At 43.8% G+C, this 24,646-nt stretch overlaps 2 protein-coding genes across 5 annotated transcripts in view; both read right to left on the reverse strand.

Annotated features, from left to right (window-relative positions):
- LOC137424416 (protein shisa-4) overlaps positions 1-15,009 on the reverse strand; it is a 50,460-nt gene extending 35,451 nt beyond the window's left edge. Inside the window, exon 1 of one of the 2 annotated variants that reach the window (XM_068111846.2) lies at positions 14,808-15,009. In XM_068111846.2, coding sequence (XP_067967947.1) covers positions 14,808-14,853 — 46 coding nt within the window. In that variant the 5' untranslated portion in view covers positions 14,854-15,009. The remainder of the gene's footprint in view (positions 1-14,807) is intronic. The other variant, XM_068111847.2, reaches the window with a different exon arrangement.
- A 5,639-nt stretch (positions 15,010-20,648) lies between these two features.
- Positions 20,649-24,646, reverse strand: part of LOC137425795 (protein shisa-4-like) — a 33,619-nt gene continuing 29,621 nt past the window's right edge. For all 3 annotated transcript variants that reach the window (XR_013623017.1, XM_078775440.1, XM_078775441.1), the window contains one exon: positions 20,649-21,768. Coding sequence is in view for 2 of the 3 variants with exons in the window: in XM_078775440.1 (XP_078631566.1) it covers positions 21,716-21,768 (53 nt within the window). In the remaining variant the exon portion in view is untranslated. The remainder of the gene's footprint in view (positions 21,769-24,646) is intronic.

Below are 24,646 nucleotides of genomic sequence, written 5' to 3' on the forward strand. Positions count from 1 at the left end.
CAGGGGTTAGCCTTGCGGGCCCCATGACAATCATGGTTCCCTGTTTGAGGCAATGTTTTTATGGCCGGATGCCCTTCCTGACGCCAACACTTGGTCGCCTCTTACGATGCGCAGGGATACGGTGTACCTATTCTAAACTGGGGTACACACCGGGATCATTCATCCCAGCAAGCTGGTACTCAATTTGCCGAGCTCGGAAGGATGACAGGCTGAGTCAACCCCCCTGGCATTAATTCAGCGATCGACCGGGATTCAAACCCAGGATCCTAAGATCCCAAGCCGGCACCCTAACCGCAAAGCCAACACCAGGCTAAAACTGATATATAGCACGATATTCAAAAGGTTAGACTGATTTGGATGAAATTTGGTGGACAGGTTGGGTGTGTGACAAGGAGAAATCGATTCGATTTTGGTGAAGATCTGAATACGGATATGAGAATTATTTAATTTTTTCATTGATTCTTCACCATTGAGAAAATTGGGTGAAAAGCGATTTATAACATGATACTTAAAAAGTTATGAATGAGTTATGACAAAACTTGGTGGATAAGTTGGTTAGGTGACAAGAACAAGCCCATTCGATTTTGGTTCAGGTCTAGATGCAGATCCGGCCTATCATTGGGAAACAAAACAAACTATTCAGGCTGCCGGAGGTATGTGCTCTGGAGTGCCGTTTTAGTACATTCGTATGTTACATTTTGTCTGAAAACATATTTGTATTTAATCTTTAATTTGTATATTTTTATAATACTGCATATTAACCCAGGCCACAAACTGTTGAATTAATTCCATTCAGGCCACTTTAAATAAAGCGACATTTACTGCCTGAACACAATACATCTAGATTCTAGAATCTAGATGTTCTCAAATTATATTTGAGTAGGGAATAGTTCAACAAGTAAGTCCTGGTACAATATGTAATTTATACCTATGTTCCCACATGTTGAACCTAAAAACAAATGTTGGCCACAATGTAAATACCTTTAGAAGGCCACCGTTTGGCCAGCTCACCACAAGCCATGGCGGCAAGATGGGCTGTAGAGCCCCTGGATGAGGTCATTCACATTAGAAGGGCCCACCCTGCAGAGTGTCTGTCACTCTCCCTCAACCCTCCCTAACCACATTGTATGAAACTAGTATTGTCTGCGCCAACAGCGGGTTAGGCCTTATTTTCATTGTATACAAGATTGCGAGTTCCTTCATCCCTTTTCTTGGTTTCTTTGACTGTTCATTACAGTTCTGTACCGTTTATTGATAGTCCTGTCCTTCCTTATTCACCATAATATTTGACTTGTAAATAAAACCCTTTTTCATTTGAAGAAGCATCTTCGTGTTTTGCTGCCTTCCCATGTGAACACCACCAGGTTCAGTGTTTAATTGGGCAATCCTTACGGATTGTAAATTTTGCAATTCTGACAGCAGTGTAGTCAATTTAAACCGTTTTATCCACTCTGATGTTGTACCACCAGCACAGATTGTCTGTGTTAATGAAATCAGATATGACAATACAATCCCATTCACTACCTCGAGGTGGAGGCAATCAAAGTAGTGCTCAGGGATTATTTGTTTTGGTTGGAAGAATGGGTAGGACCAGGTTCCAGGGGTGCACAACAAGCCTAGATTTGGGAAGAGGAAAGATCAACAACATATGGGTTGCTTGAAGAGTGCAGGTGACAACGTGAAGATAAGAACAAAGTAGGGGCAATACCTCTGGGCACTCACCTGGTAGAATAAACAGTATACTACACTGACTAAAGGTATTTTAAACCAATTTCAATGGTTGCTAGAAGACAGGGCAGCTTGTAGAATCATACCAACATAATCACAAGACTTTAAACAAACAAACCTCCCTCCCCCCATCCCCATATACCTCCTCAGACCCCAATTTTTCTAATGCCATGAAGAACATTGGTACATCACGGGTAATTAGGGTTGTGGTCAAGTTTCATTGAAATAGTGCATGTAGTTTCAGAGAAAAGAGCAAATACAGTCAGACCCCGCTATTCGCTGATGATAAAATGCAACCAGTTTCTATATTCGCGTGAAAGTGTACCGTGAATTTGCGGTTTTTCAGGGGCGCAAAAAAAAAATTCACGAGCCGTTAGCTTGACATATGGTATTGTCATGTTCACCGCCGGGATTAAGACCCCTGGGTGACGGATGACCAATCGAGCTTTAACTTCGAGGCGTTCAGTCAAAAACGGTGTTCTTTACACGCGAGGGAAAGGAGAATGACGAACTTACCTTCACGGGTCCCACCGGACGTCTTCGAACCTGCGATGATTAATTCAGGATTTAAAATTTACAAAAATACCGGCTTTATTAAAGAAATGCCGGTAACAAAATAACACAAGGCAAAACTAAGATTCCTAAATGGGACGTCCCCATACAGACTTGCATACAGACAAAGGGAACAATAAAAGTGAAAATAAATGTGTGTGGTTTTAGGTACTTAGCTTAGGAACCTTTTTCCATTGAAACAATGCCCCGCTGTTCACATATTTCGCTATTCGCGGATTTTCCAGGAACATATCCCCTGCGAATAGTGGAGTCCGGTTGTACCTACTTTGGGAGGGGGTGGGGGGTGGCAACACACCCTTACCCCCTCCCCATAGACCCTTTTAGGGCCCGATTTTCTTAATGCTGTGAACAAACCTTAGTCACAACATAAGTATAATTTGTGCCAAGTATGGTCACAACCCCATCAGCGGTTTCGGAGAAGTTGCAAGTGTTTACTATGAGGTGCCATCGCATAAGCTCCTCGGAACTTTGTTCCAGGTGAGCTAAAAAGGAGGAAAGACACTAGCCAAAATATTTAGAGGACGAAGGCTCCCAAATTGCTGACTGTACAAGAGAAGTAGACCCCCTGTGACCTAGTCACTACGAAAATATACCAGCAACCCTCAGTTTTCGATGCCACGACATGTATGGGTGCAAGATGGGATGTGGCAGCCAATATCAAAGATAACATGATCAAGCAATCCAATCTATTCTTTAACGTTATTCATTTAGAAACAAAATCTCAAAGCACTTTACAATGAAGGAAGAGGTAAGAAATAGTGAGGGTGTGCAAATTTAAAAGAAAGCAAGTTCCACATTTGAAGAATGATGGATCTCCAAAAGTATTCATCTTTCATGGTGCACACAACTACTAGGATATTGTCGTCATTAGACCGTAGCTTTCATGAAGAGGTGCAAGGTGTAATTACTAATTGCATCTGCCACTGAAGGTGGATGGAGGTCATGTTTTCACTGCTGTAAGTTTGTTTGTGTCTGTCTGAGCAGGATATCTCGAAGTTACACAGATTCCGATGGGATTCAGTGGACAGATTGGATGCGTGACAAGGTCAAGATTTTGGTGAAAATCTGGATCGAAGATTTAAAAAAAAATAAAAAAATCTTCCAAGTGATTCGTCACCATTGAGAGAGGGCCAAAATGATATTCAGTGTGTAATGGTTGTCCCCCCAAAAAAGTGTGCGCATGTGCGATAACTGTCTTTTCCAGAGACAACCAGTATTCAAAGAACTAGGGCATGCCCGTACTATATATATATATCTAAAATTATATCCCCCCCCTCTATTTACATGAAATGGTTTGGTCCAAAGCGAACGGCTTGCGAGTGGTGACAATCCCCCCCCTCTATTTACATGCAATGGTTTGGTCCAAAGCGAACGGCTTCCGGAGTTTGGTAAAGAAATCGCCATCGCGTGCACAAACGCGCAGGAAAGCGAATGAATCGCAAATTCGGTTTTATTAGTTTTAAAACATCGTTTAACGCCAACATAGTTTGCAAACGTGAAATAAATGAATACGCTCTCAAATGTGCCATCCGAGGCAGAGTGTGTCCGCCACGTTCGGCACACGCGATAGCTCGCTGCTCTCTGATTGGTTGAAGCGTTTTTTGGACATAGCTCGGTAGGTACTTGTCCGATTAATTACAAACCTTGAAAAGGCACATCCTCGGGTCCCCAGCAATATACCTGGCAAGTTTCAAGTATATCGGACCCGTGGTTGTCGAGAAACAGCGGTCACAGACACACAGACACACAGACAGACACACAGAGATTGCTGGAATTATAGATAGATGTAGGGATGGTTTGACACAACTTGTTTCCATCCTTTCTGGAGTAACATCACATCATTTTGCATAAAAAAAAGTTTTTACTTAAAAATATATATATTTAATAATAAAAATTTTTTTGTTTTTAGAAATACTAATTCCTAAATGTTGTATTACAGACTTTATAGACATATTTACATTGTAATGGTACTGCACATACTTTATATTATGGACAATACAACATTCCAAATAGTACGTTGGGGCAAATGTGTCTAGTGGCCCCGCCCCCATCAGGCTAATTGACAGTCGTAGTTCCTCCCACCCCTCTGTAGTCCTTGAGCCAACCGGCCATTTTTTGAAGTGAATGCTCCGGGGGGGGGAGTAATTCTCATTATGATTTTCCATTAGACCAATGTCTCAAGTGTCAGAAAAGGTGTGATGGACATCTGAGAACGGTAGCTTAGTGCCCGGATGGACGCCATCTTTGAAACCACCCAGCTCGAAAATGCCCATTTGGTGGGGTACATTGTTGCACGTGTATCTGGACTTCTATACTAGCTATCGATGTGCGGTTGACGACTAAATATACGTCCGATGTGTACCGTCTAAATAAAAAATAATATGAAGCATTTTGTTTTAGATTAATTATTATAAAAATCAATTATCGAAAAAAAATGATATATTTTTCAATATTTTATTATTAGACTTGTACTTTTTTTAGTGAAACAACACTGGTATGATTTTCCAAATTATGCATTGTGCTACACCGTTTATCTGTCTATAAAAATAACTCAAAAACTAAAACATATCATCCACCACGAGTGTACACAAAAAATATATGAAAAGGCATGCACTTTCCACAAACCGAAACTATGTCAGTTGGAATTTCCCGCCGATAATCAACCCACAGAACCCAGTGCCGAAAGTGACGTCAGTCTATTCTATATCTATATTCTATATCTCAGTCTGAGATTTGTTGCGGTGACCTGATTAATTTCTGAGGGGGGGGGGGGGGGTGGGTGGCTTAAGAACTAAAAGTGAACATGTTAGATGGCGCCACATACAACTCTATTATAGAGTTGTATTGTGGCGCCATCTAACATGTTCACTGACTTGGATGAGTATGTCTATGTAAGCTGGCGAGCTTTTCGGATATCGGAGTAATCTAACGTCAGTCTTTTTGTTCTTTCAGCTGAGATGGCCGGTGTCGAGGCGAAACGGGCGAAGATTGAACCTGAGTCCGGAACGTGCATCCTGTGCAGCAAGAAGTCGCCACTCTCTGAACTAAGCAAGGCAGCGGGCAACAGTTCTTGGAAGACATTGTGTGACGCAGCCGCAGTTAGAAACTTTTATCCAATTCTAAAGCTAGTCCAAGAAGGCGCAGTTGAACTTCCTAATATTCCAATATTATACCATAGGGCTTGTAGATCAGACTTCACTCACAAAAACCACCTAGCTACTTTGACCAATGCAGCTAGAAGTTCTTCAGTTGATACTGGCGATGCGGTGCGACGGCGATCATCACGGGAAGAGACAGGATCAACTTCAACGGTCTACGATGATAAATGCATTTTTTGCCAGCGTGCTTCAAAATTCATAAAAGGCAGTCGTACCCGTGAAACAGTTGTCTTGGCTGTTGAACTTCGAGCAGATAAGACAATAAGAGATGCTGCGACAGCTCGCAATGATGAGAGAGTTTTGGCATTGACTACACGAGATATGGTTGCAGCTGAGGCTCACTACCACTTCTCCTGCTATAGAAACTACACACGGCCCCAAAAACCTCAAGTAGAAACTGACATTGAAGATAATATCGAGAAAAAAGAAATGATACGATGTATATTCAATTTCATTCGCACTGACTTGTTCTTGAACCCGAGGATTGTTCCAATAGTTGATGTTGCAACAGATATCCTGTCTTCAGATACATTTTCAGTTGATGTTCGTGACTCCATCAAGAAGAATCTGCAGCGCACATTACAAAGAGAGTTTGGAGAATCGCTCATCTTCTTCAATGTGAAACACCGTGTATACTTGATGCCCGATAATCTGACAAAGCGAGAGATTGCTGCAGAGTGCGTAAACCTGAAAGCAGAAGTGAAAGCATTTGAACGAACGGACGGTGAAAGTAACATTGTGCGTGCAGCTACTTCACTGCGACACCAGATCAAAGATGCTCATTACAATGAACGTTGGCCGCCTCAGCCAGCAGAACTCACTTCAGATTACGTGAAGATACCAGATTCTCTTCGTGTATTTCTGCATACTTTGATTTGCGGGAGTGGGGGTAGCTCTGCGCGTGCCGACACACTGGTATGGTCGATGGCTCAAGATATCATCAATGCTGTACACCGGGGTACCATCAGAACATCGAAGCATGTCCTACTTCCGTGGGTCATGAAAACGCTCACCGGTAATACAGAGGTCATCAGAATATTGAATCGACTCGGGCACGGATGTTCGTACACAGTTCTGGAAGAAATCGAGACAGCGCTATGCATAGACAAATTAGCAAGTGTGGAGAAAGATACAGTACCACTTCCGTCACATGTGCACCCTTCGGTCCCGACTGTATTAGCATTCGATAACATCGACAGGCTAGAGGAATCGCTGAGTGGTGGCGGAACATCGCATCGCGTCAACGGTATCATCGTCCAACCGAAGTCGCAGTCGTGTTTGCCGCCCCAACCTCCATCGGCAGTATCCAAAGCAGATAAGAAGCGATCTATCCCGTCATCCAGCGATTTAGTTCCAATATACAGCGGTGGGAAACGAGAGGGCCCACCTGCAATCAAGCCTGCAGATCTTTCTGACACTCTTGCAGGTGCAACATCCCTTGCGCAGCGCCGAAATCACGTATGGATTATGACTCGCATGCTGGAACCATGCGACCAGACAATCAGTTCGTGGACTGGTTTCAACATCATGACTAGAGATCGTGTTCAGGTGACGGAAGATGTAGTTGGCTACCTGCCGACTATAAATGCGCCTGCCACAGATATGGCAACAGTGCAAGAAATCCTCAGAGAAGCTCTGAACATCATGTCATCACTTCAGCTTGAGCGTATACCGGTGGTGCTAGACCAGGCACTATTTGCTAAGGCGACCGAAATAGCATGGAAAGATGTCGATCGATATAGAAGAATCGTGCTCATGATGGGGAACTTCCATACCATCTGTAACTTCATGTCGAGCATTGGGAAAATGTTTGGAGATGCAGGCCTTCGGGATGTAGCTGTTGAGTCAGGAGTAATCGCTGAAGGTTCCATCAACAGGGTTCTGGAAGGCAAGCAATACAACCGTGCTGTGCGACTCCACAAGTTGATGTACGAGGCACTAATGCACATCATTTGGAAGGGCTTCCAGGTGTGGATAGAAAGCAATCATCCTGACAAGGAACCCCAGATTCGATGCACTGACCTCAAAATTCGCAGCATCAAGGAGGATGTTTGCCACGAGACTCTCGCTGCTGCTCTCGATGATGATTCATGTGTACAGAGCTTTGACATGTTCGCGAAATACCTACATTTTCTGCGAACCAAACATGGAGACCTGGCTCGCTTCTGGATGATGTATATTGATATGGTAGAGACCCTGCTGGGGTTGATTCGTGCGGATAGAGAAGGCGACTGGATGCTTCACTTGGCTTGTGTCAGAAGAGTGATCCCTTGGTGTTTCGCAATGAACAAGGTGAACTATGCTAGATATCTACCAGTGTACTATGCACAGATGACGCAACTCCACGAAACATGCCCCGAGTTGTACAGGCATTTCAATCAAGGCTACTTCTCCGTACAGCTTAGACCAGGGAATCCATTTGCCAGAATCGCTGTTGATCAGACAACAGAAGAAACAGTAAACAAAGATACGCAAACAGCTGGAGGAACACGAGGTTTTAGTCTTCGACAAGGGGCTGTGTCACGATACTATCTAACTGCAGAAAATCGGGCTACTGCACTGAGGCAACTACGAGAAACTATCCTTGTGAATGGCAGCGACATCTCACGCCAAGGACCCTGACTTGTCTACTTCTCGCATCAAACGTGATGAGTCTGGCGTCACAGCTATCTGTGATCTACTGGAAAATGACTGGACCAATCCATTCGCCGATGATCCGTCATGTCTTCTCAGTATATCTACCGGAGCGGCTGCGAGGGAGGACGTTTCTATTGACCTACTCAACACCCTGCAAAAGGGGGAAGCGGCGTATCAAAGCTTCCAGAAACGTCTTGAAGAGGGAACAGGCTTTCATGACACATTGAACAAGCTAAACTTGAAGACCTTTGTTAAGATCAAGCAGAAAGTTGTGAAGGGCACAAACAAGGAGATCGTCCTGAGAGCTGACAGACAACTGTTTGCCACCATGATACTCATCGCCAAGACAAGGAACCTCGACATGCAACTTGTCCTTTGTCACCCACTAGGGCCGTTACCATGGTCTTTGGCAAACGTTGATGGGTCAATGAAAAAAACGAACAAAGCTGCACTTGCGAAACACATGGAAGGTCTTGTGGAACCAGCCGAGAGCGTTGACAAGCGAAGTGCAACAATAATTGATGCGATGGCTCTCATACAAAAGATGCATGGCGAGAACGACACGTTCGAAGAACTATCTGACCGCATCCTTGCTGCAGCGCTTCACGCTGGTCAAGGCAGTGAGCGCATCGATGTTGTCTTTGACACATACACAGAAGAATCCATCAAAGCAGCTGAGCGTGTGAACCGCGGTTCAAATGAAGGCATCAGTTTCAGCAAGATCAGACCCGCACACAAAATCATGAACTGGCGGCGTCTCCTTGCTTGCAGCCAGACAAAGGAGAAACTGGTTGTGTTTCTGGCGGAGTCGTGGAAACATGAAACAAATCGCGAAAAGCTAGGCAACAGAACACTGTATGTCACCTGTGGTGAAAAATGTGTGGTACTGACCCGCGATAGGTGGAAGTTGGTGCAAGCACTCGAATGTAGCCACGAGGAAGCAGACACGTGTATGTTTCTCCACGCAAAGCACGCCGCTACCCACTACAAGACGATCATCTTAGTGGCAGATGACACCGACGTTCTGATCATCAGTCTTCATCTCAGCAGAACCATCGATAGTCAGCTCTTCATCAGACGAGGAACAAAGGTTCGAGTCAGAATGATCGACGTTGGAAAGTTGGCTGCGGTATTGGGGTCTGGAGTTTGCAGTGCATTGCCAGGGCTTCATGCATGGAGCGGGTGTGACACTGTGAGTGCTCTGGCTAGCCAAGGAAAGATAAAGGCTTTGAAGCTTGTGCAAGCGAATGAGCTGTATCTTCAAGCATTCACAGATCTGGGATCTTCGTGGAATGTACCAACAGACGTCTTCAATAGCATTCAGGCCTTCACGTGTCAGCTGTACGCCAAGAACACGAAGATCGTCGGTGTTAATTCGCTCCGTTATCACATGTTCTGTGCAAAGAAGGGCCAGATCGAATCTGGACAATTGCCGCCTTGTGAAGACTCCTTGATGCAGCATACACTTAGGGCCAACTATCAGGCGGCTATCTGGCGACGCAGCCTTGAAAACCTACCAGACGTCCAAACACCATCAGCAGGACATTGTTGGGAACTCGATGATGGCGGTTCGCTCACAATCCGATGGATGGCGGGTCTACCAGCTCCAGATGTCGTCTTGAATCTCATGCACATGCAGAAGGACGTGTCGACCGTCAGATTGCTCCTGCATACTGAATGGGTTGAAGTGCACTGTTGTGTGTAAGCTGCAGGGATGCTCCAACATGGTGCAGGATGATGCTATCGTGGCTCAGGATGCCAATGACTCTGATGGCGACTCTGATGATTAACTTTGTGTGCACTGTATATTGTATAGCATATGTTGTTCTCTATTATAATGCAGGCCAAATTGCCTGAAAATCTTTATAGACAGATAAACGGTTTAGCAAAATGTATAATTTGGAAGATCATACCGGTGTTATTTGACTAAAACATGACATGTTCAATGATACCTCCGCTTGCTTATTAGGAATATACATCGTATGGTGTTAAAATCAGCTCCATACGTCTTTCCAAACTCTAGTAATGAATAATTAATATAATTGGCGGCCATTTTGAAATCCAAGATGGCCACCAAAGTGCAGATTTCCTATGTAACAATTTCCGCCTGCTTATTAGATATCGTATTGAAGGAGCCGGGGCTCCCACGTCGATCGGAAGAATGGACGCGACAAAAAGCTAGAATTCATCTGAGTTGCTTTAATGAAATCAAACACTCAGGCACTCTGAAAAACCGTTTATCAGTCAGCAATATATATCTATTCCGCCAGGGGGTTTGCCCAGGCCCGGCGCCAGGGGGCGTGGCCCAGCGTCCTGGCTGCGGCCTGGCAAGTTGAGCGCGGGCCTGGGCGTCCTGGACGAGCCCGGCATGGTGATCGCTCCGCGTCCTTGATAGGTGCAAGGCGATTGTGAAAACTCAGCGGCAGCCGCTACAGTATGGTGTTAAAATCCTCTCCGTACGACATTCCTAACTTGCGTTATCGTCAGAATAGATAATGCCAGCGGCGGCCTAAGTCATTTTATGCCTCTTTACATTTATTTGTTGTAAACTCGTGGTGGATGATATGTTTTAGTTTTTGAGTTATTTTTATAGACAGATAAACGGTGTAGCACAATGCATAATTTGGAAAATCATACCAGTGTTGTTTCACTAAAAAAAGTACAAGTCTAATAATAAAATATTGAAAAATATATGATTTTTTTTCGATAATTGATTTTTATAATAATTAATCTAAAACAAAATGCTTCATATTATTTTTTATTTAGACGGTACACATCGGACGTATATTTAGTCGTCAACCGCACATCGATAGCTAGTATAGAAGTCCAGATACACGTGCAACAATGTACCCCACCAAATGGGCATTTTCGAGCTGGGTGGTTTCAAAGATGGCGTCCATCCGGGCACTAAGCTACCGTTCTCAGATGTCCATCACACCTTTTCTGACACTTGAGACATTGGTCGAATGGAAAATCATAATGAGAATTACTCCCCCCGCCGGAGCATTACTTTTGGTCTGGCTCAAGGACTACTGTTCCCTTCCTATTCCTTCACAAAGGAATACAGTTTTGTGTAATTTTCAGGGAACCCTTTCAAGCTATGAAAATTACGATAGAGGACGCTTCACCAAGTAAAACTGTTGGACGGTACCAGAATCATTGGTATTGAGAGAGGCAGCTCGGAAATACACGCGAAAATTACAACGTGAATGATGGGAGAGTGATAAAAGAACAGGGCCATATACGGTATTTTAAAAAAAATTAAATTAAATAAAAAAAAAAATGGAGAATTGCTTTGCAATACATGTCCCCTACCGATCCCAATGAATGTTCTTGTTTCAAGTAATAAGGGCATAACTATTAAAAATTGCTGAAATGCCCCGAAACACACTTGTTCCGTAACTTATCATAATAAGCCATGTACCAAGTTTCAGTTGAATACGTTCAAAGATATGAAAAAACGTGCAGACAACCACATGTGGGACGGACAGACAGCAAACCTTCAGTCCCCTCTGTGTAGGGGACTAATACAAAGTTGGACAGATTGGACAGACAAAGAAGGCTCATTGGAATGGCTAATTGTTCAGTTCAAGTGGGATTGAGAAAATAAATCATAATAAATTCCCAAGACCAGTGACACCACCAATGGCTTTAAGAAAATGGCACGACTTCGTCAATCAGACAAGTTTAGGTTCTGCAAGGGAGAAACAAAGCACAAACCAACTCCGATGAAGATGTAAAAAAAAAAAACAACAACTCATGTCAGAACAGCTGTACACCCAAAGGCACAACAAGGTATGTAGAGTAATCCACGGCACATCTGCAGAAATTTCAACATCGCAGTTCCACAAAACTCGTGGAAGATCATTGAAAACAAGGACATAATGCTATGACCTGATGTATGTATGAAAGTATGACCTGATGATCCCATCCAGCGTGAACATAGAAAACAAAGCATTGTGACCGGACATAGTGCTCAGATAGAAAAAGAAAGAGGGCATTAATTTTTTTTAAAGATTGAAAACAGGGAAAATAGTTAATTGAGGTGGCAGTACCCAGTGATTTTGGTCTAAATAATGCAGAAATCAAGAAAATGACCAAATACCAGGACCTCAAGAATAAAGTGAAAAAGTCCTGGAAGCTGAAGAGTGCCGACATTGTACCAGTGATAATTGGGATAACGGGAATGATAAACAAGAACCTTACATACATACATACATACATATATATATATATATATATATATATATATACATACACACACACATATATATTTACAAACACACACACACATATTTACAAACACACACATATTTACAAACACACACACACACACACACACACACACACACACACACACTTACAAACACACACACATATATTTACAAACACACACATATTTACAAACACACGCACACACAAACACACACACACACATACAAACACACACACACACATACATACAAACACATACATACAAACACACATATACAAACACAAACACACACACATATACACACACACATATACAAACACACACACACACACACATATACAAACACACACACACACACATATACAAACACACACACACACACATATACAAACACACACACACATATATACAAACACACACACACACATCTATCTATAATTCCAGTAATCTCTGTCTGTCTGTCTGTACGTCTGTACGTTTGTCTGTGACCGCTGTTTCTCGACAACCACGGGTCCGATATACTTTTAACTTGCCAGGTATATTGCTGGGGACCCGAGGATGTGCCTTTTCAAGGTTTCATATTAATCGGACAATTACTTACCGAGCTATGTCCAAAAAACGATTCAACCAATCAGAGAGCAGCGAACGATCGCGTGTGCCGAACGTGGCGGGCACACTCTGCCTCGGATGGCACATTTGAGAGCGTATTCATTTATTTCACGTTTGCAAACTATGTTGGCGTTAAACTATGTTTTACAACTAATAAAAACGAATTTGCGATTCATTCGCTTTCCTGCGCGTTTGTGCACGCGATGGCGATTTCTTTACCAAACTCCGGAAGCCGTTCGCTTTGGACCAAACCATTGCATGTAAATAGAGGGGGGGGATTGTCACCACTCGCAAGCCGTTCGCTTTGGACCAAACCATTTCATGTAAATAGAGGGGGGGGATATAATTTTAGATATAGATATAGTACGGGCATGCCCTAGTATATACAAACACACACACACACATATATACAAACACACACACACACATATATACAAACACACACATATATACAAACACACACACACACATATATACAAACACACACACACACATATATACAAACACACACACACACATATATACAAACACACACACACACATATATATACAAACACACACACACACATATATACAAACACACACACATACATACAAACACACACACATACATACAAACACACACACACAAATTTACAAACACACACACATACATACAAACACACACACACAAACACATATTTACAAACACACACACATATTTACAAACACACACATATATACAAACACACACACATATATACAAACACACACACATATATTTACAAACACACACACATATATACAAACACACACACATATATATACAAACACACACACATATATTATATACAAACACACACATATTTACAAACACACACACACACACATTTACAAACACACACATATTTACAAACACACACACACACACATTTACACACACACACACACACATTTACAAACACACACACACATATATTATATACAAACACACACATATTTACAAACACACACACATATTTACAAACACACACACATACTTACAAACACACACACATACTTACAAACACACACATATATTATATACAAACACACACACATATATTATATACAAACACACACACATATATTATATACAAACACACACACATATATACAAACACACACATACAAACACACATATTTACAAACACACACATACTTACAAACACACACACATATTATATACAAACACACATATTTACAAACACACACACATATATTATATACAAACACACACACATATATTATATACAAACACACACATATTTACAAACACACACACACACACACATATTTACAAACACACACACACATTTACAAACACACACACACATATTTACAAACACACACACACACATATTTACAAACACACACACACATATTTACAAACACACACACACATATTTACAAACACACACACATATTTACAAACACACACACACATATTTACAAACACACACACACATATTTACAAACACACACACACATATTTACAAACACACACACACATATTTACACACACACACACACATATTTACACACACACACACACATATTTACACACACACACACACACACACACACACACACACACACACACACACACACACACACACACACACACACACACACACACACACACACACACACACACACACACACACACACACACACACACACACATTACGTAGGAGAGTACCAATGGTACTACCATGTAAATTATTTATTTACAGCAACTATGGTTTATGTTTACAACGAACGCGGAGGCTGGCAGGGTTGAGGACGTCATGATCATGATACGCTGTGAATATTTTCGATCTTCCGATTGCCGCCGATGTCGGTGGATGGCAGAGCTGCAGCCTTACCGAGATGGTGACAGCAGTAAAACACCAGCAGAGCGAGCGCGAGCATGTCGGCGATAGGACAAGGCGTCTCCACCCGGCACCTCTGTGCTGATGAGAACGGTGTGATTCGCACTTCACCCGGGGCTTTCCTCCAGGAGCCGCGCACGTCCGCTTCCCGCTATTCCGTGCGTCGAGCCGACCGTTCAGCTGGCTGGATGATGTCATACGGAGTCCACCCGCTTTATTTAGTCCTGAGCGCTGATTGGTGTCACGTGATTACGCAACCCACGCCCCACGGGCTGCCCAGTGGGGTGGGGGTCGTTGAAGCTCAGCGGCCGCCATGTTGCACATCTCCAAACTCGAATGGAAGCTTCGCAGATCCCTTCAGGCTTGTGTCGTGTATTTTATGATTGCAATCTTTTCGCACATTTCCTTGTGTTATAAGCCAGGCTGTTATATTCACAATGCTTGTCTGAACATTGCGTCACTAAGCAGTTATTTTCAGCTTATTGCTCGTCTTACTATCCATGAGGCCCACACACGACATTCCTCAGGGAGTTCAAACCAAGTTGAGAAACGCTTCGACACGAACCGGTCCGGGACGGATCGCCATCTCTGTCACCTCTCCCCACTCCTCCACCACCCAGCGAAATGAAGTATTAAACATGAAATAGATGCATCGCCGGTCGCCAGAAAGCGGTATGTTCCATTACCAAGCAGCTTGCTATCGCTCGCCAAGCGGCTTCTTTTGTTGGAAATATGTTCGAGGTAATATCTTCCAAATTTCACCAACGTCCGTTTCCACATTCTTGAGTTTTATTAGGAAAACCCTTGAATTCACATTGGTGTCTGTCTGTCCGTTTGCCCAAAATGTGTTGGCGCTCATATCTCAAGGGCTATACATTGAAACTAGCTGAAACTTAGAATATACATCGTACAATACGTCTAATTATTAATGACTTTCGAAACAAATTCAGAATCTGCGCTCATTGAGGGGGTCTATGGGGGATGTCAGGTCAGGTATGGGGGCATGTGCTGGAGCAGCGCGTCGCCGCATCCACTTTCTAACGCTACTCCAGGGGCCTCCATCTGGCCATCCCACAGGCTGATGCCTGGCCCATCCCTATCTCCTTCAGATGCCGATCAACCTGCTGCAACCACGTGCCATGCAGTTGGCCTGTTGGCCTCCTCCACTCACGAGGATCCCTTGCTGAGAGTATCTGGTGAGCTGGATCAGCGTCTGGAAAACGAGCCACATGCCCATACAGGTGCAGCTGACGCTCACGGACCATACAGGTAACAAATATCATCTGAGTCTCTCTCAGCAACCGCTCGTTAGACACATAGTCCGACCAGTGATAGCCAAGGATTCTCCGAAGAGACTTGCTTCCGAAGGCATTAAGTCTCATTTTCTGGCCCTTGGTAAGGGTCCAAGGTCTCCCATCCGTAGAGCAGGACTGGAAGCACCAAGGACTTAAAGACTGACTTTCGTCCTCCTGCATAAGATACCAACCGTGCCACACTCCATGATCCAGTGAATCCATGACTCCCCAGGCCTGACCCAGACGTCTATCAACCTCTGGCTCACAACATGCAGAGACATGAATACGACTGCCAAGGTAAGTGAATCTCTTCGTGACCTCAACATCTTCGCCACAAACTGGCAAACTGGCATTGTCTGTAAAATCAAGGTCAGAGATCTTGGCACTCCCAAACGATGCACCGCAGTCTGGCCTCTCTGACATCCTCCCCAGAATCCAGTTCATACAGGTGCTGAAGAGTGTGGGAGCCAGTACACACCCCTGCCAAACTCCAGTAGCAACTGTAAATAAGTCAGAGATGGAGCCACCACACCTCACAGCACTCTCAGTACCAGAGTATAGTTCAGAGATCAGATTGATCAGTGTTGGTGGCACCCCACGAAGACCAAGAATCCTCCAGAGGGAATCCCGGTTCACCTAACCGAACGCCTTGCGAAGATCAACATAGGCTGCAAGCAGCCCCTGACAAAACTCTCGCTTGCATTCTGTGGGGACCCGAAGCGCAAGGATACGGTCAATCATTGACCTCTTTGGTGTAAAGCCTGACTGCTCGCTGGTGCTCGAGCAGATGGTGGCGAACCCTCTCAAGAATGATCCAAACAAAGACCTTTCCTGACACCGAGAGTAGTGACACCCCTTGATAGTTGTTGCAGTCCTGGTGATCACCCTTCCCTTTCCAGAGAGGGACAACAAGACCCCTCTTCCAGTCAGTTGGGATGATGCCTGTGCTCAAAACAGAGCACAGAACTGCATGCAACGACTCAAGTACAGCATTTCCACCAGCCTTGAGAAGCTCAGCAATCAGCATGGATGCAACAAATCCCAGGAGCTTTTCCCCCTTTCAACCAGTTCACCACTGCCTGTGTTTCCACAAGCGAAGGTGGTTCACAGTTAATTGGGGGGTTAGCATTTGGGATGGCAACACCGCTGACATCCAACTCAACAGCCGGTGGGTCAGCCTGGTACAGCTGCTCAAAGTAACCGACCCAGTGGGCCTTCACTTCAGACTCCTCTGTCAAGAAACCACCACCCTCTGCTCTAACTGCAGTACACCTAGGGACAGGTTTAGAGGAACACAATGCATGGATTCCTCTGTAAACAGGACGAGAATCACATGTCCACAAGAAATGCTCTACCCTTTCACAGATTCCTCGCACATAGGCCTCCTTGTCCACCATCAACGAATGTACAGTTTTACGCCTCAGCTCCCGGAACAGTTCAGCTCTGCCATCAAGCCTGGCCCTGCGACTCTGGTCGACGGTATCGAGCGTACCCTGACAGACAAAGGTCTTCTTCGCCTGATGGTGGGTTCCAAGACAGCAAGGATGGTGATCTTGAAGGCACTCCACAACTCCTCCAGATCCCTCAAAGCATCCAGATCCCCCCACCCCCCCAAACCCCACTCAACCTGCTCACAAACTCCTCAGCTACCCTCTCCTCCTTGAGCTTGACCACATCTGGGATGATAGCATTCTCTTGGATTTGAGCTGCAACTTCAGAGTTCCTACAACAAGCTTGTGGTCAGTGTTGAGGAACTGAGCACTCCGGTAGACCCTGCAGTTCTGGAGCATCCGCCATCGGCCATCAATGAGCACATGGTCAATCTCCTTTGCCACACCACCAGCATTGGAATACCAAGTGCAGCGATGAGGCTGTGGGCGCTGAAACCATGAGCCAACCATCCTAAGTCTATGACTTCTTGCAAAAGCCAAGGAACTTAGTGTTATTCTGGTTCACAGTCCCAGATCCATGGGGACCAACACATGCCTCATAACCATCCCTGTCAGTGCCAGTCAATGCATTGAAATCCCCCAAGACTAGAAGAGTATCTCTCCTGGGACACTGATCAACCACACTCAAGCGTGGCGTCGAATGCCTCCTTCACAGAGAGATCACTTTCCTTAGTTGGAGCATAGTGAAAGAAATGGGGTACCCAAGGCAGGTCCTAAGTTCACAGATGATGGTAATCCAATATACTTCAAGTGTTGGGGTGTCAGGCATATCGCAAGGAGATGTACACTGAGATGCAGGGAACAAGGGAAGTTCCCCAAAGAGTTCTGAACTGCAGGAAGACCCAACTGTCTCGGTTGCTATAAACCGAATAGTGATCGGACAGAACATAGGTCTAGGTACAGACCTGAGTCAGGACCGACTCCTGGAGAGGGCAGTGGGAAAATGCCCGGTGGTTGACATAAAATAAGAGGGGTCACAGCTTCTTGCTTACCGCCACACAGGTTGTGTCATGTTTTATGAAGGAAATGTTTGATATGTTTGAATTTAATGGACGGATGGTTTTGGATTTAGTGGTTGAGTACATGTTCTGGAATGTTCTGGGGGAGAATTCCGAAGGAGATCTTAGTGTTGGTTTGTGAGGAAATACCTCACGTGTTTGTAAGTAAATCAAAGTTTCCTCCAATACTAATTAGTGTTGTAAACTCATGGTTGGAAGTTAATGGTGAGCAAGATTGTAAAAGGTTGGGATTACATGATTGTAGGTGTACTGAAACGAGTCCAAAGATGGCTTCTTCAAGAAATGTTTTATTTCTTTAAATGGCTTTAATGTACCAAAAAGCACAGGACGATACATGTACCAAAGATGGTGGTCTTGACCCGAGGAATGCGTTCCCTTCCCTTGCTCTCGGGCCACCTCCGCTTTGGCCTTGCCTTTGCCACAGTTTTGTGCCGACGCACTCTATTTTGTGAAGTTCTGATGAAAGTTACAAAGTTTTATTTTGCCACTCTACATCAGAACGATTCCAGATTAAGTAAGCCCAAATGAAGTTGTGTGTCCGAGTTTACAGGGAAACATATGGAATACAAGGTTTGTTAATAACGTTTGTTTTTAAGCAATTTGTAATTTGTAAAGCGAAGTGTATTCGATGCCTTCAAGTTTAAAAATGAACAACAGAAGTAAATCAGTCAAGGCAGGTACTCTCCCCTCTCAAGTCAAGGTAGAAGCGTCACTCTCACACCTGCCCCCCCCCCCTACCCTCCCTCCATCTTCTCACCTGTGTGCGATTCTCTCCCCCTCTCTGCTGTGCAGTGTGTGTGATGAGCGGGGAAGAGTGGGGAAGGTTTGAGGTGTTGAAGTCACATTTTACATCATGTGGAATTACACATTGCAAACTATTTCCCATGTGCACGCACATGCATTCACATGTTATGTGAAGCAAATACATTGTGTAGATTACGTCATTTCTGGACCTGATGAGTTGCCAGTAACTATTTTGTAAAACTCTTGGTGCAGCATCTAACTCAATATGTCAAAATGTCATACACATCTTTGCCCATGGGTTTCCCACAGGTGCTCCACCAGTATATTATTTAATACCTCCACTTGAAGTTGTAGTCAGGGTTTTTTTTTTGTGCAAATTAGGTGGGTGGTCTTTCCGTCTTCTACCGACTCCTATCCGGCCTAGCGCCCCCAGCTCTGTCTGTGTTCTGTCGCCCAAATATTCCTGCAGGTCGCACAAGATCTGCCTGCAACCCTCTTCTGGTGAAATTGCCAAAATCAAGACTCTCTGCTCACCCTCACTCCTTCATTCCTCTTTTCTCCCGCCTCTGGAACAAACTCCCTCACTCTCTTAAATCCCACTCCACCCTCCAGGTCTATAAAACAGCTGTTCACCACCATCTCTTATCTTCCCCCATCCAAAACCTTGATCTCTTCTACCCCGTTAATTCACCCCAGATCCACTTTTTTTTGAAATCCCGATTTCTTTCTTTCCTGGAACTTCTAGCAGTGTCCATGTGTTTTATACCTCTCCCTCTCCCCAAGCCCTCTCCCTCCCACAGATCTTCCATTGTCCCTGTTCTCTGCTGTTTTACTTGTTTGCTTCCCTCTCTCTCCCCATCTTGTCTCCCACTCCCTTTATTGTATGTTTTGTTTGTCCGATTGTTTTTTTTGTGATTCATGTTAGCTCCTACACGAGCCTCGATCTGTATACAAAAAATAATAATAATAATAATAATAAAATAAAAAATTGTTTACACGCTTGCCGATTGCCTCAATGGCCGAAGTTTGGACAATACATCACCCACGTTATGTTATGGACCTTGACAAGTTTATATCCTTTCGTTGATTCTCCCTTTTGTTCTTCATCTTTTAGCCAATTGTAAAAGTAGGGTACACACGCTCCTTTCCGAGTCTGACCTCTCTCTGTCTTTCTCTTTCTCTTTCTCTTTCTCTTTCTCTTTCTCTTTCTCTTTCTCTTTCTCTTTCTCTTTCTCTTTCTCTTTCTCTCTCTCTCTCTTTCTCTTTCTCTTTCTCTCTCTCTCTCTCTCTCTCTCTCTCTCTCTCTCTCTCTCTCTCTCTCTCTCTCTCTCACGTTTGGATCATTTCACGTGACAAAATGAGACATTTTAAAAGAAACAACCTTATCAAGACAACAATGAAAGTTGACATGAAAATTTCATAAAAGTGTACCAAGTGGATAAAGGGAAAGCAAAAGTGGAGAAGAACAGATTCCAGGGAAAGACAGACAGGTGAAATGGGCCTGATGAATAGCCAGCGATATTTACGGTAAATGTAAGTTGTGAAAGATGAGCTTTAAAGCACCCAAGAGCAGCTCCACAGATACCAAAACAGGAATCAAGATGGCCATGTAGTGTAGCATGGTCAACTGTGCAAAAGTAGCAAACTAGTCCAAAAGTATTACAATTATTGTAACTGTTCCTTGGTGCACTTTGTGCAAAATATCATTGGTGACCTTCAGAAGAACAGTGTCGATGCTATGTAACTGTTTGGAATCATCAAATATTTGGAATAACTGTTTGGAAGGTTACAAAAAGGAAAGGTTACAAAAGAGGATTTCTGATGTAATCATTTCAGAGGCTGCTTGACATTCTCGAATTTTGCAAATGAGTCATTTTAAACGACCCCACACTCAGTTGAGTGAATACCTCCTCCAGCCTGGCAGTTTACGTTTTGTATCCACCGATAGGTCGAAACTGGATCCGCACCTGAACCAAAATGGGATGGTCTTGGTCTTGTCGCCTATCGAACTCATCCACCGAGTTTCCAACGAGATTAGCGCTCACGGCCGCCAGTGGCCTATGTTACACGTGCTGTGATTGGACAACATTTATTTAAAAGATCATCAGCATTTTGGGTGTTTTTTTACACATTTTGAAAATATGTGCAACGTTTGTGCTTGACGAGTTTCAGATATGAATTCTGTGATATTTTTACACAACATATTATAAATGCAGGTAGATATGCGAGGTGGGTCACAAAAGGAAATAAAACAGGGGCTCGGCCCACGGTATAAAAAAGGTATAATATTTTTGAGATGAGCAGATCCAAAAGCCAATGAGCTGGGTTTCTGGGATATTGCGTTGCAAGCACGTGGTAGGGAAACCATGATGAAGTTGAAGTAGATGTCGATTTTAAACGAGGTAGCCGCAACTTGAAGGTTGTGAATTTGTTGGCATCTCCAAACCTATGGAAGTAATGGCAAATAGGGAGATAGATTAATAATCAAAATGAATGGAAGTTGTTTGTCGCTCACACTTAATCCCAAAATTAGTTTGTTTGTCCGAACTTCATTAGCCCTTATACATTCTCTATTTGAAGAATTTTATCAATGCTCAATTTCTTCCATCATATTAATACATCAATTTAATATTTCACTTTGAAATGCTTTTCTGGCACTTCAATAATTAGTAGGTAAACAAATTAAGCTCATGGAAGACCAAAGGGGCAGAGGGAGAAATGATAACTATAGTTATAGTTGGGGCACATTTGAACCCAACAAGTAGATTCAGGAAAAGAGTGGAGAGGAGCAGTGGAGGAAACACTAATCTGCAAACTCGATGATATTCATAGAATACTTACCCTGCACAGTCGACTTGGTGTGAGCCAACTCTTCTGTTTTTGAAAAAAAAAAAATCTTTCATCCAATATGGCTGCCAGACCATGTGAGCGATGACATCATAAATATATATTCTCTAATATAATTGTTGCAGAGATCACGCTCAATAAATTTCAAACTGATCAGACTAAGCGTTATCCCTGTCGAATTATGACGTCAGAATTATGGCACCAATGACGTCATCGTTAACAACACCTATTCCCCAATATGGAGTTATTTACAATGAGCCACGTTTCAATTTTTTCCGTGCAGCGGTTTTGGAGATATAGAGGTGCAACATTTTTCGGTTTTTCCAAGATGGTGCCTGTACCACATGACCAATGACGTCATGATTATCATTAAAATATTCTAAATGAGGAAGCACTCCGATGGTGAAAATTTCGTGTCCATCAGACCAACAGTTGCTGAAAAAACCTTAATAATGATCGGATAAGTGGGAGGATAAGTGGGAGGATAAGTGGGAGGACGGTGGGAGGGATTTTCGAAGCTCCACACGGTCTCCACGTTTTTCGAAGTTAAGTCTGTTCACAATTGTATTTTGTCGAAACTGTATTTATCTTTCGGTGTGTGAAGTTATTGTGTGCAACTTTGGTTGTTTCTCGGTGTTTATCTTTCATAAATTGATCGTCTGTTTGCCGTGTCGCGAGCAAGGCCTTTGCCGCGTCGCGAACGATTTGAAATCGAAGTTAAGTGATTGTTCCCATTTGTATTTTCGTTAAAACTGTATTTATTTATGGTGTTGTACGTATATTGTGTCCCGACGAAGATTTTTCGGTGCAAATCTTTCATACCTGTATTGAAAATCGTGTTAATTTGTGTCGTGTCTTGAGGCCTTGTACAGTGTGCACTGTACAACCTTGAGGCTTTGTTTTTCTCTCAGCGGTCCGTCGTTTGTGATCCAATAACTTTCGTTCTCTGTATTCCCAGGCTTTTCACCCATAGCCTACTTCCTTGTGTAAATCTCAACTCAAAAAAAACAAAAAAAAAAAAAAAAAAAAACATTTCCTTCTCTGTTCTCATTCGTTTATTCATTCTTATTCGTTCGTTCGTTCTTCGACCACGTGTTTCTCCCCCATTTCCCCAGATAGTTTTCACTCATTAACCTTCAATGTTTACACTTTCCCCTCAAGTTATGTATTCCGTCATATTTTGAATCACCTTTTTCTTCTTCTTCTTTAAAAGGCTGCTTTTGACTTGCTCACCAAATCAATTCATCCCCAAAAAAATATAAATCTCCTATAGTGCCTTTTTTCTACATTCCCTAAACTCTCCTGCACTCCATCCTCCATCCAGCGTCCTTAAACGTATTTTTAACTCGAAGGTCACAAGAAACTCATTTTGCAATAAATGTTCGTTTCCCATAAATCGTACACTTTCAAAAATCCAATCTCACCCCTCCCCTCCAAATCTTCCCCATAACCCCTCCCCTCCAAATCTTCCCCATCACCCCTCCCCTCCAAATCTTCCCCATCACCCATCCCTTTCAAATCTCCCCCCTTGCCCCCTCCCTCCTAAACTACCCCCTCACCCCTCCCTGCCAAGACGCCCCCTCGCCCCTCCCCTCCTAGACTCCTGCCTCACCCCTCCCCTCCAAATCTCCCCCATATCCCATCCCTTTCAAATCCCTCCCCTTGTCCCTTCCCTCCCAAACTCCCCCCTCACCCCTCCCCTTCAAATCTCCCCACCCTCATTGCTTCTCAATTTCCCCCCTCTCACTCCCCCTCCTCAAAGCGTCCTCCCCGCTTCTTCCCCCTTCAAACTCTCACCTCCATCTCCCCCAACCTTCTGCCTCGCTCTTCCCCCTCCTCAAATAACACCTCATTGTGGCTCACCCAATCACCATCAAACCTTTTGTCCGCCCCATCCTTCCCTTTCTCCGAGCTATTCTGAAATCTCTGACACACCTTCAACAGCTCTCCCTACCTCTTCCACCTCTTCCACATCTTACCCTACCCCTCCTCCCCCCTGTTCTGTATCTGATGCTCCCCCTTCCTCTTCATTAACGGTATGGACCTCATACATCCGGGGCCTTCGTTCAAACTTAACTGATCTCTCCATACAGGTTGCTTCTGTCAAACCAGACGTGATCTGCTTAACAGAAACTTTCCTCCTTTATGATGTCTCTGATTCCATAGTATCTCTCCCGGGCTACTCCCTCCTCCGGTATGATAGACCTGAGCCTCGTCCTGGAGGCGGGGTTGCTATCTTTATCAAAAACTCTCTTCCTCACTCGCCCTGCACTGCACTCTCTCCACCTCACCCCCAGGAATACCTCTGGCTACGGCTTCCCCTTCGCTCCCACCTCTTGTTCATATGTGTGTTGTACCGTCCACCAAACAGTGATGACTCCATCTACATCTCGCTGTCTGATGATATGGACCAACTTCTATCTACTCATCCCAACTCTCTCTTCCTCATATGTGGTGATTTCAACTGTCATCATGCC

The sequence above is a fragment of the Myxine glutinosa genome, chromosome 4, assembly GCF_964187855.1.
Source record: "Myxine glutinosa chromosome 4, kmMyxGlut1.1, whole genome shotgun sequence".
Classification (NCBI taxonomy): Eukaryota; Metazoa; Chordata; class Myxini; order Myxiniformes; family Myxinidae; genus Myxine; species Myxine glutinosa.